Source organism: Poecile atricapillus, chromosome 24 (genome assembly GCF_030490865.1).
Source record: "Poecile atricapillus isolate bPoeAtr1 chromosome 24, bPoeAtr1.hap1, whole genome shotgun sequence".
Taxonomy (NCBI): Eukaryota; Metazoa; Chordata; class Aves; order Passeriformes; family Paridae; genus Poecile; species Poecile atricapillus.
In genome coordinates, this window is record NC_081272.1 from 6,541,882 (window position 1) to 6,560,143 (window position 18,262).

General features: G+C 56.2%; 3 protein-coding genes across 8 annotated transcripts; 2 read left to right on the plus strand and 1 right to left on the minus strand.

Moving 5' to 3' along the window:
* The first annotated feature begins 3,025 nt into the window (after positions 1 to 3,025).
* PDIK1L (PDLIM1 interacting kinase 1 like) lies at positions 3,026 to 9,352 on the plus strand. Of its 5 annotated transcripts, XM_058856390.1 has the most exons (4): positions 3,083 to 3,110; positions 4,688 to 4,762; positions 5,018 to 5,319; positions 7,953 to 9,352. In XM_058856390.1, exons 3-4 carry the CDS (start codon positions 5,035 to 5,037, stop codon positions 8,691 to 8,693), a joined length of 1,026 nt encoding a protein of 341 aa, XP_058712373.1. In that variant the 5' UTR covers positions 3,083 to 3,110; positions 4,688 to 4,762; positions 5,018 to 5,034; the 3' UTR covers positions 8,694 to 9,352. The 5 variants fall into 5 exon arrangements, with proteins under 5 accessions (XP_058712372.1, XP_058712369.1, XP_058712370.1 ...); XM_058856389.1 differs by lacking the exon at positions 4,688 to 4,762 and having other exon boundaries at positions 3,026 to 3,110; XM_058856386.1 differs by having other exon boundaries at positions 3,047 to 3,110; positions 3,925 to 5,319.
* A 4,614-nt stretch (positions 9,353 to 13,966) lies between these two features.
* Positions 13,967 to 16,615, plus strand: FAM110D (family with sequence similarity 110 member D). 2 transcript variants are annotated; one of them, XM_058856665.1, is made up of 2 exons: positions 13,967 to 14,103; positions 15,072 to 16,615. In XM_058856665.1, the coding sequence occupies exon 2, from the start codon at positions 15,180 to 15,182 to the stop codon at positions 16,209 to 16,211; it is 1,032 nt and encodes a 343-aa protein (XP_058712648.1). In that variant the 5' UTR covers positions 13,967 to 14,103; positions 15,072 to 15,179; the 3' UTR covers positions 16,212 to 16,615. The 2 variants fall into 2 exon arrangements, with proteins under 2 accessions (XP_058712648.1, XP_058712647.1); XM_058856664.1 differs by lacking the exon at positions 13,967 to 14,103 and adding an exon at positions 14,358 to 14,423.
* A 169-nt stretch (positions 16,616 to 16,784) lies between these two features.
* C24H1orf232 (chromosome 24 C1orf232 homolog) lies at positions 16,785 to 18,229 on the minus strand. The gene is made up of 4 exons (XM_058856666.1): positions 17,708 to 18,229; positions 17,532 to 17,618; positions 17,352 to 17,449; positions 16,785 to 17,164 (listed from the first exon to the last, which is right to left on the minus strand). The coding sequence occupies exons 1-4, from the start codon at positions 17,870 to 17,872 to the stop codon at positions 16,906 to 16,908; spliced, it is 609 nt and encodes a 202-aa protein (XP_058712649.1). The 5' UTR covers positions 17,873 to 18,229; the 3' UTR covers positions 16,785 to 16,905.
* Positions 18,230 to 18,262: the final 33 nt, after the last annotated feature.

The window sequence follows — 18,262 nt, forward strand, 5'->3', positions numbered from 1 at the left end:
GGAATAGGATTATACAGTTTGTCCCTTTCCCCACCCAAAACATGATTATTTCTGGGGTGCAAACACGCCTCGCCTGTGGCTCCCTGCGTGCTTGGGGGGCAGAGGCAGCTCAGGGGAGATGCAGCCCCCATGCCTGGCACATGCAGAGGGGTGTCCCCTCCCCAGGCAGCGGCTGGGGGGCTCCCCCATGACCCCAGACCCAGCGGGGGCTGCTCAGGCCGCTCCCCACAGGCACATCCCAGCCGTGACCCAGCTGGCTCCGACACTGGGGCGCCAAAGCTGACCCAGAAACGGCCGAGGGGGCAGAGGGTGAGCGGAGACCTCGCTGAAAACAGCCCTGGACACGGTGCCCAGCTGGCTGGCCAGGGGCCAGTGCTGGCCACGGGGAGAGCAGAGGGTAACCCTACCCTTGGCACAGATGGGACAGCATGGGGGGACAGGACAGGGGGGACTGCGGGCAGGAGGGGGTGCAGGGGGTGCCCAGGTGCACAGGGATGCACAGGTACAGGATAAATGGATGCACAGGTACAGGATAAATGGATGCACAGGTGTATGGATAAATGGATGCACAGGTGTATGGATAAATGGATGCACAGGTACAGGATAAATGGATGCACAGGTACTGGATAAATGGATGCACAGGTGTATGGATAAATGGATGCACAGGTACAGGATAAATGGATGCACAGGTACAGGATAAATGGATGCACAGGTGTATGGATAAATGGATGCACAGGTACAGGATAAATGGATGCACAGGCACAGGATAAATGGATGCACAGGTACACGGATAAATGGATGCACAGGTGTATGGATAAATGGATGCACAGGTACAGGATAAATGGATGCACAGGTGTATGGATAAATGGATGCACAGGTGTATGGATAAATGGATGCACAGGTACAGGATAAATGGATGCACAGGTACAGGATAAATGGGTTCACAGGTGTATGGATAAATGGATGCACAGGTACAGGATAAATGGATGCACAGGTGTATGGATAAATGGATGCACAGGTACAGGATAAATGGATGCACAGGTGTATGGATAAATGGATGCACAGGTACAGGATAAATGGATGCACAGGTACAGGATAAATGGATGCACAGGTACAGGATAAATGGGTTCACAGGTGTATGGATAAATGGATGCACAGGTACAGGATAAATGGATGCACAGGTGTATGGATAAATGGATGCACAGGTGTATGGATAAATGGATGCACAGGTACAGGATAAATGGATGCACAGGTACAGGGATAAAAGGATGCACAGGTACACAGATAAATGGATGCACAGGTGTATGGATAAATGGATGCACAGGTATAGGATAAATGGATGCACAGGTACAGGATAAATGGATGCACAGGTGTATGGATAAATGGATGTACAGGTACAGGATAAATGGATGCACAGGTGTATGGATAAATGGATGCACAGGTGTATGGATAAATGGATGCACAGGTACAGGATAAATGGATGCACAGGTACAGGATAAATGGATGCACAGGTGTATGGATAAATGGATGCACAGGTGTATGGATAAATGGATGCACAGGTACAGGATAAATGGATGCACAGGTGTATGGATAAATGGATGCACAGGTAGATGGATAAATGGATGCACAGGTGTATGGATAAATGGATGCACAGGTACAGGGATAAATGGATGCACAGGTGTATGGATAAATGGATGCACAGGTACAGGGATAAATGGATGCACAGGTACAGGATAAATGGATGCACAGGTACACAGATAAATGGATGCACAGGTACAGGATAAATGGATGTACAGGTACAGGATAAATGGATGCACAGGTGTATGGATAAATGGATGCACAGGTACAGGGATAAATGGATGCACAGGTGTATGGATAAATGGATGCACAGGTACAGGGATAAATGGATGCACAGGTACAGGATAAATGGATGCACAGGTACACAGATAAATGGATGCACAGGTGTACAGCACACGGTGTCGGGGTGCACTGACCCCCTCCTGTCCCCACAGCTGTTCTGGGGCTCCTTCCGCCCTGCCTCACGTGTGGAGCGAGTGACCGTGCCAGGACCCGCCAGGCACATCTTGCAAAATCGTTCCCGTTGCGGCACTTGGGGCTCTGCCAGCGAGGCGCTGGCAGGAGGACAGGGCTGGCTGGGCACCCAGGAGGGCAGCACGAGGGTCGGACACGACCTGGCCCTGCCCTGGGTGACATTGATTAACTAATTGCTTCTGGACTCGGTTAAGGGGATTCACAGGAACGGAGGGGTTGTAATGCCCTAAGCAGCTTTCCCAACCCACAAGGGGCTCGTTGGCCCCTAATTGGCTTGGGACAGCTTAGGCAGGACCCAGGGCACTAATCACCCCCGGGATCCTGCCCAATTAACCCTGGAGAGCCCAGTACAGAAATGAATCTCCCTCTGCTTGGTCTTCACAGGGCTCTGAGCAGGAGGTGGCCCTGGCTTCTCCCAGAACGTCCCTGTGGTGGCTCTGCAGTGGTTGAGGAGACAACAGGGCTGTGACAGGAGCTCAGCTCCTGGGCATGGGGACACTCCCAGCCCCGCAGCCTGCACAGGAAAGGGAACCATGGCACAGAACGGGGAACAGAGAGGGGCGACAGCTCTTGTACCACTGTCGTACAAAGCCAGAGCACAACCAAGGGCCTCAGGGGCTGTACTGATTTTTTCTGGAAGCCAAGCAATAAATCACAGAGTGCCAGAATTGTTTTGGAAGGACATTAAATCCCATCCAGTGCCACCCCTGCCACGGCAGGGACACCTTCCACCGTCCCAGGCTGCTCCCAGCCCTGTCCAGCCACTGCCAGGGATCCAGGGGCAGCCACAGTTTCTTGGGCACCCTGTGCCAGGGCCTGCCCACCCCCACAGGCAACAATTCCTTCCTAATTAATAAACAGAAATTTCGGCGATTAATTGATTAATTAATTAATTAATTAGTGGCATTAAACGCCCCCCGCGCTGGCCCCGCCCCCCGCCTCATCTGACCAATCACAGCGCGCCGTGCCCGGAGTGGGCGTGGCCGCGGCTGAGGGAGGCGGGCGGGCGGAGCGCAGCCCTAAGATGGCGGCCGGGCGGCGGCGGCGGCGGCGCTGAGGTAACGCGGCTTCTCCCGGCCCGGCTCGGCCCGGGGGCGGCTCCCCATCCTCCCCGGCCCCCGGGGGAGGTTGTAGCGGGGCGGGATCTGCGCTGCAGCTTGGAATGGGGGGGCACAATACCCGCTGTGGCGGGCAGGGCCCAGCGGGCCAGCATCGTCCGCTGTGAGGCGAGCGGTGCGCCGGTGCTTCCCTTCACAACGGCAGGTGGGGGCCCGCTGCGGCGGCCCCGAGCAGGAGGGGTGCATTTATATTATCCATATGATTTCTATATTTCTATTACTCCATAATTACCGCCCTTAGCGCGGCGGGGGGCGCTGCCCGGGCTGTAGGAGCGAGCGGCGGCCCCGGGCCGGTGTCCGCCCGGCCGGGCCCCGCAGCCCTCGGGCAGCCCCCGGGGCTCGGCGCGGTGGCAGCTCCCGACACGGGAACACCTTTTGTGCCCGCTTGGAACCCGCTGTGCCCGTGTTTGAGGAACGCAGCGCAGTGTTTGCCCCCGGAGTTGTTTGGCCGCTGGGGAAATTGCAGCTCCTGCCCTTGTTGGCCCGTGGGATCTGTGTGGAGGCTCTGAGCCGGAGCTGCAGCCCTGCCACAGGTGCAGCCTCGGCCCAGCCCCGAGGGATTCTCCTGCTGATGCCTTTCTCACACACCTCACATCTGGGTTCAAAACCTTACTGCAAATGCCCATCGCACAGCTTTGCTGAAAGGTTAAAATATCTCTGTAGCATTGCCTGAGACTGATGATACCTTTTTTCTCTCTCTTTTTCTTTTTTTTTTTCCTTTTTTTTTCCTTAAAAAAAAAATTGCCTAAAGTAGTGGAAATACTTGAAAGCTTCCTACTAATAACAGGCCGTTTCAATGTGGTCCTTATTGCCTGACATAAAGAGAATTTCCTTTATCACTGGCTGGCTTAAAGCTATTGTAGTTCTCATCTATCAGTGTGATTTTATTTATTTATTTACTTTTGGTTTTGCGTTTCGTTCTGTTTGACCAGTGATCCTTGGCTAGTCAAGCTTTTATTTTTTTTTTATTTTAATTTATTGCTGTCTCTAGTCAGTGTCCCGTTTTGGTTTGGTTGTGTGAAGGTGGTGCTGGTGTTTGGTTCGTAATCTCGTAGGGCAGCGTGCAGGGAGGGTCATAAATCTGCAGCAGGGTTTGGTGGCTTTTTTTTTTTTTCCCTTTTTTTTTTTTGTGTGTGTGTGTGTGTCTCTCTTGTTTTACTTTCAGAGCAATAACTTAACTTTTGTCCTTGCTCTGTTGAGCAAAAGTGAAAGTTAGATGCTGGGTGCAAACTTCTGCAATCAGTTATCCTTTTTAACCTTTCATAGCTGTAGATTCCTCATGCGGAGGAGGCTGGGTGAAAAATCAGTCACCTCAAAAAACAAACCCAGAGCGATTGAAGCTTTCTCTTCTCCGAGTAAAACAACGTAATTATAACAGAAACATTTGCTCCTGCAGTCACCTCCACAAAAAGGCAGTTAATTAAAACCTGTTACTGCCCAGCCAGGGGCTTCAGCTGGGACCTCCCCTGCTCTCCAGGCTGGATGGGGAGCATGACACCCTCCTGTTATTCCTGCAGATGCTCACGGAAGACACTGAGGGAGAGGAGCAGGAGCGTTCTCGATAGTCCTGTCTCGGCACCATACCAGTCTAGGTTTGAATTGTTGCCACCTTGAACACGCCGGGCTGTGTTGGAAATCTTAAGGAAAAGATGTAATTTCACTTTCACCTGGTCCGTGGCAACAGGTGCAGGTTTATGGAGGCGCTTCTGGAATGTTCTAGCACTGAACCCCCGTTAACGGCGGGGTCCGGGCAGGCCCAGCGCCGCCACGCCAGCCCCTAGGGGGGAAAATACAGCCCGGTTCCTGTGCCTAAGTTTTAGTTCTGTGGGTTTTTCCCCCTTCCCCAGAACCTTTGCTCTTGAAGATGGTGAGTAGCCAGCCTAAGTACGATCTAATTCGGGAGGTTGGTCGTGGCAGTTATGGTGTGGTGTACGAAGCGGTCGTCAGGAGGACCTGTGCCCGCGTGGCCGTGAAAAAGATCCGGTGCCACGCTCCCGAGAACGTGGAACTGGCTCTGCGCGAGTTCTGGGCCCTTAGCAGTATCAAGAGCCAGCACCCCAACGTCATTCACCTGGAGGAGTGCATCTTGCAGAAAGATGGCATGGTGCAGAAGATGTCCCATGGCTCCAGCTCCTCCCTGTATTTACAGGTACACGAGGCCGAGGGAACGGGGTGGAAGGAATCGGTGACGATGTGGAGCTGGGGGGAAGGAGGTGGGGCAGGGTTTGAGCTGTGCTCAGTTAGGCCAGGGGATTGTTTGCTTTGCTGACAGCCAGAATTTTAACAGAGATCTTTATTAAAAAAAAAAAAAAAAAAAAAGGAACAATCACCTGGATCTTGGGTTTGAAGCTGTGCTGCTCTAAAAGACTCCAGAATTTGTATTTAATGCAAATCTGCTTTGATAATTTGAGGAAGCCCTGCAGGTGAAGCCCAGGGGAGGTGCAGGCTGTGGAGTTCTTGGCAGCTGCAGATTAAAGAGCGCTCCTGTCCTGGGACAGAGCTTGGAGGAATTCCATCCTGGGTGTCCTTGGAAGAGGAAATCAGTGTCTTAGAAGCCAACACTTAAAATTCTTTCAGAAACAAGAATCAATTGGTAGCACATCATGAGCTGGTTTTATGTTTTAATAAATAACCATTAATCTCTTCAAAGAGTGGTAAAGGTATAATTAAGGGAATACATACCACTCTGAAAGTGTCCTTTAAGTTTGAAGATGTGGATGTTTGAAGAATAAGTAGCTCTGGAAGGACATTGAAAGACAATCTAATTAATTCCCTTGTCAAGAAGCAGCCCCAAGTATAAATCACCCCTGGGCAGAAATTTGTGTTTCTGGTTTAAGAAGCCAGCAGCCTGCTCAGTGTTTGCTGTGTTATCCCTAGTCAGCTCTCATTATTTCAGTTTTCATTGTCATTCCTGCTGTCTGCTTGGACCCTTTGTTGGTGAACAGCCCTGTCTGAGCCTGAGAACCAGGATTCTCGGCTTTGCCGACTCCCTCTGGCTTGGGAGCTGTTCCTGACGTGCTTTCATGGAAGGATTAGGCTAAAATAATACCGGCCAGCTCATGGGGGAGAAGTCAGAGCTTACCTTCCTGGTTTCAGTGGAGCTGCCGCCACTCTGCTGGAGGGCAGATGTGCAGGGAGGAGCTTCAGAGGCCCCGGGGTGGAGCTGCAAGGTGGGGAAGAGCTGGGTAATGCTGGGGATCAGCTGGCACAGGGATCTGGCACAGGGATCTGGCCCCTGCCAGGGGCAAACAGCAGGGATTGTTTGGCTGCTCCAGGGAGAAGAGCAAAGGGCAGAGCTGAGCTGACTGAGGGGTCACTTTGTAGCACTTTATCACTTTGAGGACAGTCAGACCCTGCTTGGCTCAGCCTCTCCCAGGTGAATTTACAGAGCTGAGCTGCTGCTGTGTGTGAGGAGGATGAGGAGGGGCTGTCACCCACCCCTGAAGGGCTCTGGGGCAGATTCTCAGTGCCAGCTGAAGCAAATCTGTAGAGTTTGAGTCCTGACTCAGCCTTGTCTGCTGGTGCTTTGCCACTGTCACACATGTCAGGGGTGGATTGTGTTGTACTCTCACAACATCTGCAAGTGCAGCTCCCGTGACTCCTGTTGGTGCCCTCTTGGCAGAGGAGGCTCCCTGCTCTTCTGAGATACCTTAATCTCGCCCTTCAAACCCTAAATAAGGCATTTTTTAGCTCTAAAATAGATTTACTGTTTAAATTGGTCTGGGAAGATAGTTGTAAGTTACTGGGGTTTTTTCTTGAAAAGGTCACTTTATGAAAGCATTTCAAAATGCCTCTCTGGATATTAACACACCCCTTAATTTTTGAAAGCCAGTTTGATTTAGCATCCATTGGTTTAATGATTGCAGGACTTTCCTTCCAGAGCCACCTCAGAGGAGCTGAAGAGGCAAATGCAGTTGTGTCAACAGGATTAGTAAAAGTGATTGCAGGTTTTACTTTGCTTTCTGTGTGAAGCAGCTGTAAGAACTGGCTGTTCAACTTGTGTTCCTGAAAATACCATGTGGATAATGACGGTGGGAAGGGTGTTCTGTGCTCAGCTGTGCCTGCAGATCAGTGTTCTCCTGAGTTCAGGGATCCTGTGTTAACTTGCTGGAATTCATTAATGTGTCAGGAATGGAGACCAGGCTTTTCATGGATAAGCTCAGCTGCATGGAGTTACTTGTGAGACTTTGTTTATCCCAAAAAGCTGTTGGCAAAGTGGGTGGGACAGGCTTTGTCAGGGTGGGACACTGTCCAGCTAGGACAGATGGGAGGGCAATGGCCACTGGGTATCTTTAAAAATTCTGTTATCAGGGTCGAGCTCTGCTTCTGGGCAGGAGCCTGAGCTTGATATGCTCCACACGAGTGAAGATAAGGAGGCTGGCAAATATATTGTGATTTTTTTTTATTTTTTTCTTCTCTTAAAAACATTTGCATAATGTTTTCTTTCCCCCGTTGCAGTATCTTGCTCTCTGGATTGTTGAGAGGAAGGTCAAACACTCCTAGAATGGTCTGGGTTGGGAGGGACCTTAAACCTCATCTCATTCTCATGGGCAGGGACACCTTCCTCTATCCCAGGCTGCTCCAGCCTGGCCTTGGACACTTGCAGGGATCCAGGGTCAGCCTGTGCTGGGGCCTCATCGGCCCCACAGGGAAGAATTCCTTCTGTGTAACTAACCCACATTTCCCCTCTCCATGGAGATCCTGATTCCTTGCATTATTCCATCATATCCTTTCCTTCTCGTGCCCACCAGGTAGTTACGACATTCCTTTTCCTCGTTGCAGCTTGTAGAAACCTCATTAAAAGGAGAAATAGCCTTTGACCCCAAAAGTGCTTATTACCTGTGGTTTGTGATGGATTTCTGTGACGGAGGAGACATGAACGAGTACCTGCTGTCCCGCAAGCCCAACCGCAGGACCAACACCAGCTTCATGCTGCAGCTCAGCAGCGCCCTGGCCTTCCTGCACAAAAACCAGATCATCCATCGGGACCTCAAACCCGACAACATCCTCATCTCCCAGGGCAGGGCGGACGCCAGCGACCCCGAGCCCACCCTCAAAGTGGCGGATTTTGGGCTCAGCAAGGTGTGCTCGGCCTCGGGGCAGAACCCCGAGGAGCCGGTCAACGTCAACAAGTGTTTCCTGTCCACCGCCTGCGGCACCGACTTCTACATGGCCCCCGAGGTGTGGGAGGGCCACTACACGGCCAAGGCTGACATCTTCGCCCTGGGCATCATCATCTGGGCCATGCTGGAGAGGATCACCTTCATCGACACCGAGACCAAGAAGGAGCTGCTGGGCAGTTACGTGAAGCAGGGCACGGCCATCGTGCCCGTGGGCGAGGCGCTGCTGGAGAACCCCAAGATGGAGCTGCTCATCCCCGTGAAGAAGAAGTCCATGAACGCTCGCATGAAGCAGCTGATCAAGGAGATGCTGGCGGCCAACCCGCAGGACCGGCCGGACGCCTTCGAGCTGGAGCTCAGACTGGTCAACATCGCCTTCAAGGACAGCAGCTGGGACACGTGAGGGGCTCGGTGACAGCTGCAGGCAGAGCCCGAGCTCACCTGCAGGGGGGACTTTTCACCCAACTGGAGATTCCCCAGAGGAATGCTGAGCTGGCCACCGTGAGAAATCCCAGAGTGAGACCTGGGGCTGTTCCTTGCTGTGTGCTGGCAGGGGGATGTTGAGAGAGCCAACACTACTTGATTTCCAGCACTCTGTCACGGAGTGCCTCACACATTCCAGTTTCCTATGTCAGTATTAGGAACTCTCATGGAAAAAAAAAAGAAGAAAAAAAGATTTGCATGCTGGCAGTGCAAATCTTGAGGCTTTGTAATGTAATCTGTGTATATATTTATGTATATGAGTGACTGGGAGTGTGTGGCACTTAAATTATTTGCTGTGGGTCTGGATGATTTGGGTCTGCTAGAAATCTGGGTGAAGAAGGTGAGTGAGAAAAGCTCCTTCTTCCCCAGGCCTGAATGACTTTATTATTTATTTTTGTTATCTAATTTCAAAGACTTGACTTTGTAAACAAACAAACAAACAAAAAAAAAGCAATGCAAGGGGATCAGCTGCTTTCAAAGTGCTAACGTGGCTGATCTTAGCACTTAGAGCTTAATGAGCTCATCACTGAGGGAGTCAAATTAAAAATGTACAGTCAGGTGCTGGCAGGGGGCCTGGATAATTGATCATTTGATTTTGCTTTATTTTAATCAGTTAATCTGCCTTTTCTCTGCCCTGGTGTCCATAATCCCATAGCACCTTGAGGATTTATCCCAGCAGAATTCCGTGCCCTCACTTTATGGAAACACAGGTGAGGGAATCCAGCAGCATATTCTTGAAATCCTTCACAATGTGGTGGCAGCAGAGTTTTCCCTGGCTGGATCCAGCTGATAATCCCAATAATCATTGGGCCTTTCCTCCCTGGCACTGCCCCAAATGCAGAGGGGACAAGGGGACAGAGGTGGCCCTGTCACACCTGCTGTCAGAGCTGGGAGAAAGCTCAGTGACAGCTCTGTCAAAGGTGGCAGCCTGGGTTGGTTTTCTTGAATTTCTCCTCCTTTTAAAGAAGTGATGTTTATTTAAAAGCACAGATGGCAGGAAGGGGGGTTTGGAGCAGCTGGAAGCTGCTTATCCCCAGCTCTGGCTGCAGATTGAGGCTGGGAGAGGTTTCACTGAGGCCACCTGACACTGCAGGGCTGACAGCAGCTCTTTGGAGCAGCACATTTTGTTCTTCTGGGTGCAGGACCCACCTTTTCCATTCAGTTTGACCTTTTGGGAAAAAAGCAGAGTCTTGAAATTGCCTTTAAAGCTACAGGAAAGGCCAGTTTTCTTTAAAAAAATTCAATTTAATTATTTCCCCCACCCAAATCTTGCCTGAAAATGGCTTTAAGTATTTCCTTGTATAATTTGCTTTTTGAATACTGTTCCCTCTTAGTGCTGGGACAGCAGTTCTGGGCACTCAGTGTTTAATTCTTTGAGTGCAAATAAACAAAACAAGATTTTTGTTTTTCCAAAAGCAAAGGATTCTGATTCCACTCAACTTGTGAGGCTTTACAGGTGGTTCTTACCTGGTGCTGTGTGAGCTGGTGGCTGTCTCCCAGCTGGCCTTAGTTTTTAATTCTTGTTACTTTTCTTTCACTTCATCGTTTTAGGGAGTGATCCTCAGACAAACTCACTTCGCTGGTGCCAACTCTGCCTCCCAGTTCTCACATCTCAGCAGGGTCACTGGCTGAGGAAAACTTGAAAAAAAGGGGTTTACAATTCACATTAAACTCGGGAGCTTTTTAAAAATGAGGGGGTGAGCGTTCCCCTCCCTCACCCACCCCAAAATCACAAGCAGAGCAGCGCTGCTCCCCTCCGAGGTGCTCTGGGAACCTGCAGGGTTCCACTGAGGGACTGGCACAGGGAAGTTTTGGGGTTTTTTTTTGACTCCCAAAGTGTTTCTTTGCACTGATTGCCACTTTATAGGTTGGGGGTACCTGAAATCCCTCTCATGGTGCTTATCCTCGCTGTTGGGTGACACTGCTAGTCCTCGAGCTCTGTGTTCTCTTTGATTTTTCTTCTGTTGTCTGAGGTCTTTGTTTTGAGAAAACAAATCAAGTTGTTGTAGCAGCTGCGGGGTCGTTCACCAGCGTGACACGAAGTCAAAACACTTCTCAGCACTTGGGAAAGATTTTTTTTTTTTTTTCCTTTTTTTCCATGTTTTTCTTTAAAAACTGTAAAATATATTTTATGGAGAATTTATAATGAGGAAAATTATTGTGTAATTTATTAAGTTCATGACTGTTTTTGAAATAAAATCTTGAATTTCCATGAAGTTTTAGGACTTTTTATGGGGAAGTGCTTTCAGTCAGTGCAGTGTCAGTGCTGCCCTCCAGGGACAGCGTCCTGCTGCAGAGGTGAGGAAACATCATTATTTATCCATGACAGGAAAGTGTAGCCCTCATTTGCATGTTTTAATTAGCACTGCTCTGGACACGGGGAGCTGGGAATGCTGCAAATGAGTTTCTCTTGGAATTTCTTGCAGCCACGAGAAACCTGAGCCCAGCCCTGTGGATTTCTGGTGCCATTCCCACCAGGAACAGGAATATTCCCACCTGGCAGGAACCTTGCACTTAAGTCAGGCTTAAGTCAGTGCAGTTTGGATTTAGATTCATTTTTTTAGGGAGTAAAGAAGTAAGTCTCGCTTCTGGATTAGTTCTAAGAGTGGTGATTGTAAATACAGACACAAGCTGAATTCCTTCCCCACAAAACGAAGAAAAATAAACCTATATATACACATACATATATATTTATAATATATATATACTGTACTTCAAATATATTTAGCCCAGAGGGAGGGTGGGGAATTCTGCAGCCCTGGTGCAGGAATTGGATATAATTATATTATATTGGATATAATTAAAGCCCATCTGGGCTGGGAGAGCCCAACCTGGGCTGTGTTCTCGTTCTGGAGCAGGACAGTGGGAATACCAGCCTGAGCTGCTGCAGGTGCTGCTCAGGAGCTCTGGAAGGGTTTTGGGGGAATCTGAAACCCCATTTTTAGGAGCAGGGAGGTGTCGAGTGCCCCAAGGATGGGTTGGGCACCACGGCTGGAGGAGGAGCCCCAGCCTGGGCTGTTCTTGTTCGTGTCAGAGGCTCCTTTGCTCTCAGGGTTGGGATGGAACCAGATGCAACCTAAAATCCTTTACAGCAGCAGCGGCTTCGGGTCATCCTGAGCCTGGCCTTGCTTCCCTCAAGCCCAGCAGCTCCTTCTGTCCTGGCTGTCCCTGTGGTCCCAGCACTGCCGTGAGCTTGGAGCCCTTTTTGGGGCTTGGAACATCCACGGGAGCCTCTCCCAGTCCCGGCTGCTCCAGCTGGGACTTGCAGCAGCTCGCGGGTGCCTGCCTGGGGTTAGGTGCTGCTTTCACATTTATTCGTGCCCGTTTGAACCCTTGATATTTTTAAACTCGTCTAACAAGCCTTCCAGCCCTGCCCTCTCCCGAAGGAAAGCTCTGCCCTGGCTCCTCCCCAGCTCCCCTGGGCAGAGCTCCAGCGCTTCATGGAGCTCAGGTCAGAGGAGCTGCTGGGGTGGGGATTAAAGCAGCCGCTGGGGCAGCAGGTGCTGCGTTCCCTGCTCACCTGAGTGATTTTTGAAATGATTTTTCAAAAGGGGAAACTCATCTGGAGAGAACTCAGTGGGACACGGTGGCTTCTGCTCACCTGGAGCTGTCGGAGCAGCGTCATCAGGAGAGGAAAATGCTGTGGGAGAAGGATCTGGGACTCGTGGCTTTGGGGACTTTCTCTGCCTTTTCTCACTCTGGAAGTTTCTATGCCTGGCCCCAGCTGTGGCTGAGTTTCAGCTGGGGTTGTTTTGTTTGTCCAGCTCTGTGCTCCCATCCAGCCCCACAGAAGAGCACTGAGAGCTCTGAGTAACCTTAAATAAAACCAAGGCACTCTGAGCACCCAAACGACTCCAAAAACCCCCCTGGTGCATCCACAGGAGGCTGAAAATGGGATCAATCCCTTCCTAGAAATCACAGGGACAAAACCCCCACCACCAGGAAAAGCAGGAGCTGCCTGGGAATTTGATACCAGGAAGGGCCCCTCAAATCAACTCTTCTTATATCCCAGCAGGAATCTGCCCTGTCCAAATATTCCAGTTCAACAGCAAGTGCCTGGCAGGTGCCCCAAGGAGGGCGACCACTGGGCCAGGCTTTTGGGAAGAGCATCCCACAGGAACCAGGAAAAGGTGATTTCTCTTACTCATGGCTTTACCAGAACAGCCTGGAAAATAAAACACTTCCTAATGAGCAGTGATTCATATTGCCTGGCGTTAAAATTAAGATCCATGAGGGAAGTCAGGGGCAGATCCCGGAGCTGCCAAGGGTTTCTCCATCACTTGGCCCGATCCTATTCCCTGTCTTCCACCAGATTTGTTGCAGTGCAGCCACATCCTGCACACAGAGGCCAAGTGTTGTCTGCTCTGCTCCTCTCCAGGTTCATTAGAGAGCTGGTCTGTCCCTCCCTTGCTGTCACTGGGATTTTTTTTCCAGTCTGGCCTCTCTCATCCTGCCCAGCTTCCATTTTAGCCCCTATTTTTGTCAGCACATTTTCATCCTGGCCCCAAGCCCTTCCTGCCCGGCTGCCATCGGCCGGGAAGGTGCTGGAAACAGCCCCGGGCCCCATTCCCGGCACCGGCTCTGGAGCAGCAGCTCCTCAGGAAGGAACTGGGGTGGGGACACAAGTGCTCAGGGACAGGTCCCCTCTCACCCCGGGATCTGGGGCCGAATGCCGTGGTTTGTCCCCTCTGGAGCCTCCTCGGTCCCTGCGGTCAGCTGGGTCTGGATGACCCCAGCTCTCCATCCAGAGGGGTGCAGGGGCTGGTGGCTCCCTGGGCAGCACCGGGGGCTTCCTCTGCCCCTCTCCGGGGCTCCGGGAGTGCAGCCGGTCCTTCCCCCTCGGCTCCAGCGCCACGTTCACCGCCCCCCGGGATGGAGCTGGGGATGGAGGGGACCGGGATTGTCCCTGAGGGAGCGCTCGGTCCTCGGGAAGGGAAGAGGGCAGTGATAAAAATAACCCCTGGGCAAGCTCCAGCCCATTGTGGCTTCCTGCGATTTACAGCCTTTCCCGGGGGGAAGAGGCAGGAACCGGCCGGCTCGGGGCTGGCTTTGACCCTTTCACCGCCACCGGGGAAGGTGCCAGAAGGACCTTCCCTCCTTTCCTGCCTGGCCAGGATCCTGGGGAGGGGGATCGTGGAGGGCTCATGCTCCGGAGCTGCCCCCAGCACCCTGCGGTGGGTGTAGGAGGAGAAGCTGCTGCTGTGGACGCGATTTCCCCGCCCCGTTCCTCAGCCCCCCTGTGCCGGGGACAGAGAGACTCGGAGGGGAAATTCTCTGCTGCAGATCCCGAAATCCCGGCCGGGCTCCCGTGGGAAGGGGAGCTGGCAGAGGTGAACTGGAGCTGTGGGATGAGGGGTTAATGCCGGGCAGGGGGGTCACGCTGGCAGGGTGGGCTCCTGCAGGCGGGGCTGGGCTGGCAGGGGTTAATGGGTGGCTCTTCCTCTTCCTCATCCTCTATATGAGGCTGCTCCTGGCTCTGGGCTCAGTTTGCCGGGGCAGCCGGAGGGGCAGGAGCTGCGTGGGACTGGAGCATCCCCGCATCCCATCCCGCATCCCATCCCCGCATCCCATCCCCGCATCCCATCCCGCATCCCATCCCCGCATCCCATCCCCGCATCCCATCCCGCATCCCACCCCTGCGTGGGCTCAGGTGAGTGACAGCATCCCCCAGCTGCCTGGCACAGGTCCTGGCACAGATCCTGGCGCGGGGCTGGGCTGGGGAGGGTGAGGGCAGCCCCAGCCTGGGCACCTCGTGCTCATCCCTCGGGAGCGCAGGGCCAGACACACCGCGTGCCTCAGTTTCCCCGGCCGCACTCCGGGGCGGGTGCGGTGTGGAGCCCGTGGGCCGCGTGTGGAGCGCCGTGGCAGAGATTTTTCGGGATGTTTCCTCCCGTGAGCTCTGCTCTGCCCAGCCCCGCGTCCCTGCTGTCACCCGGGGCTGGTTCCCTGCGCTCCGCACACGGAGAAAGGGAGAATCTTCCAGCCCAGCCCGGCTGTGTGGGGCACGGCTCGGGGACCCCCCAGCCGTGGGGCAGCTCGCCAGCTCTCCTGAGCGCTGTTCCTCCGCTCGGGAAGACAAGGCGGAGGCTCCGGTATTTTTTCCTGTTGGAAGCCGTTCCTGGGATGCGAGTGAAGCCGGCGGATGCTCGGCGCTTCTCCCTTCCTGCCCGGGGGCTGTTCCTGCCTGGGCTGGCAGGACTCGCTGCCCGTGTGGGGACCCTCAGCTCTGCTCCAGCTCCATCCTCCTCCTCACCGCTGTACCCTCGGGGCTCACCCTGCCTCTCCTCTCTCCTCCCAGGGCTGAATCCAGGAGCCGAGCGAATTCAGGAGCCTCCCCAGCGGCCGCAGCAGAGCTGCCCGGCCACTCCGAAGGGCACAGAGAGATCAGCAGCGCCGTTCCGGGGCGATGGTGCCCTTGGGCAGCCCCGCTCTCGCCGTCTGCGCCTCCAGCAACCTGCGCCTGGTGACCCCCGGGCGCGGCTCCCCGCTGGCCTGGCTGAGCCCGCAGGGCCCGGGGGGCAGCGGGGGCCGGAGACCCAGCGCCGTGGAGCGGCTGGAGGCCGACAAGGCCAAGTACGTCAAGTCCCAGCAGGTGATCAACAGGCGGCAGGAGCCGGCGCTGCGGGGCTCGCCCCGGTTGTCCCCGCACGGGCGGCGGCGGCTCGGGCGGCAGCAGTGCAGCGAGCTGTGCCCGGGCTCGGAGCTGAGCCGGGACGGGTCCCGCAAGCTGCCGTGCCCGCAGTCCCCCGTGTCCCGCCGCAGCGGCAGCCGCCGCCTGCTGAGACCCGACTCGCTCGTCATCTACCGGCAGAAACGGGACTGCCTGGCCGGGGACAAAGAGAACACCAAGGGCTCCGGGCTGGTGCGGCGCCTCTTCCAGGGACCCCTCAGAGACAGAGCCCCCAGCTCGCCCCCCGCCAGGGCGCTGGGCGAGGGACCCAGAGCCCCCCAGAGCCCCGAGACCCCCATGCTGTGGGCGCCGGCGGAGAAGGAGGAGGCGCGGACACCGGGAGGCGGCAGCGGCGGTGACAGCGGCGGCATCTTCCCCATCTCCTGCCATCCCCCGTCCCCCGCCGCCGAGCAGCCCCCCGGCACCCCCGGGAAGGAGCCGCTGGCTCTGCGCGTGTCGCTGCCGCTGTCGGAGCAGGAGCGCTTCTTCAACTACTGCGGGCTGGACCGGGCGCTGGTGGAGCTGCTGGGCCGGGAGCGCTTCGGGCCCGCGGGCTGGGACAGCGCCTCGGCCCGGCCCCCCGGATCCTGCGAGTCCGAGCCCGGCCGGGCCTCGGGGGGCAGCGAGGGGGACGCGGGGCCGGGCGAGGAGGAGCCGGACTCCCGGCTGGGCTCCGCCGTCTCCGTGGTGGAGCGCAACGCCCGAGTCATCAAGTGGCTCTACGGCTGCCAGAGAGCCTGGGCGGCTGCCAAGGAGTCCACGGTGTGAGCGGGGACAGCCTGGCCGGGACACCCGCGTGGCTCCCGCTGGATGGACGTGGCCCCTCGCCCTCGCTGGATGTGGCCGATGGGCTGGTGGCATCCCTGGTGCCGCGGGGATGCTGCAGGCTGGGAGAACCACCAGGTCCCCAGGCTGAGCGTGGTGTGGGCACCCCCGGGTGAGTCTCTCCATAGTCTCGGGGCAGGCAGGCTGCTGTCCCCCTGCTGTCCCCCATCTTCTCCATTCTCCCCAGCCCAGGAGGGTGGGATGGGTCTGCAGCCCCTGCCCATCGCCCACGTCCTGCTCCAGCTGCAGGCTGGGGGGTGGGCAGAGCCCGAGCCCCCTGCCGTGGGCAGTGCCCACCCCACGGCCCCCTCCTCCCCAGAACAGGGGCTGCCGTGGCCGGAGCTGCCCTCAATAAATCCATTTGAGGTTTTTTCTAGCCTGGCAGTGCGTGTGGTTGTGGGGGGATGCGCCGGGGCTGGGGGTGCAGCTCCCCCTCCCCACCCTTGGGGCCGTGTTGGGGGCGTGAGGGCGAGGAAAGCAGCAGGCAGAGCCCAGGGGAAAGCGGCACCTTCGGGGTCTTTAGTGCAGATGTGACCCCCAAACCCACAGCAGAGCCCTCGGGCACGGGCGGGGCGCTGCCCACCAGCAATGGGGGGCCGCAAATAACTTTTGGAGAGTCCGGCTGGTTCATCCTCCTCTAGTTGCCCTTGGGGGCGGTTTTATTCCGGATTTCGGCCAGTTTGCCAGCCAGGAAGCCCCAGTGGAAGGCCCCTTCCTCTGGCTCCCGCAGGTCGCTGCCGTCGTCACCCGGCGGCTCCCCGGGGCTGTCACCCGGCTCCGGGGGGGGCACCCCCTTGTCCGGCCCCGACGCCTGCTGCCACTTGGTGGCAAAGAGATCCCAAAATCCAGGCGCCTTCTCGGTGTGGGGCATCTCGGACGGCTCAGTGGCCAGAGGGCTGCGGAGAGAGCGGGGACGGAAATGTCGCTGCAGGGACCCTCTCCCCCAAACCCACCGAGCCCCCCCTCCGAGTGCAGCCCGGGCAGGGGATGCGGGTGATGGGCTGGGGGGGTCTGGGGGCTCGGCAGCTCCCAGGGGTTGGATCCGGGTTCTGGGGGTCCCCTCCCCAGCGAGCTGCAACTTACTGGTCTGGGCAGGGCTCCGGGCCGAGCAGCTGGTGCTCGTCCTCGCGGCTGAAGAAGGATGAAAGCGTCCGCCAGCCCCGGGCACCCACCCCCTGCACCTGCGGGGAGGCAGAGCGGGGGTCACCGCGGAGCTCCGGCTCCCAGTGACCCCCGGCCCCGCTGCCCCAGCCCCCTCCTCACCTTCCTGGCCAGCTGGGACACGGGGCTGGCTCCCTCCTCCATCAGCGCGGGGGGCTCGGCCGTCTCCATCAGCTCGGGGGGGTCTCCCTGCAACGAAGCCCCCGGTGAGGGCAGGGGTGCGGGCAGGGGGAGGGCAGGGAGGTCGGCAACCTCATTTTGGGGTCCCCCCACCCTACCTCGTCCTGCAGGGCCCCGTCCGGCCGCGGCCCCCCCAGGCTCTGCAGCACTTTGGCTTTGTAGAGCCTCCAGAAGCCCTGGGCCATGGCGAGGGGCTCAGCGGGGCCGGAGCCGCGGGCAGCGGGGCGGGCCGGACGGGCGAGCCGGCGATCCGGTGGCTTCATTAAAGTTTCAGCGGCCACTTGCACCGCACAAAAGGAATCTGAGCCCGGGCTGAGCCGGGGGCAGCGCGGGGGGGCTCCTCTGGGCACCCCCAAAACCCATCCCGAGCCGTCCCGCCCCAGCCCCCCGGTGCCCCTCGCCCATTTGGGACCCCCAGGGCTGGGACACCCCCGGCACGGTGCAGAGGAGGCGCCGGAGCCCCGCGCTCCCCCCGCCGCGTGTCCCCATCTATAATTAATCACGGACGAAACACGATCAGCGGCGGGACGCGGCGCGCGGAGCCTGCCCGGCTGATCGCAGCGGTGACCGGGGCAGCACGGGGAGCGCGGGGACACGGGGGGAGCACGGCGGAAAGGCGGGGACGGTGGCACCGGGGGCTCGGGGGGTCGCGG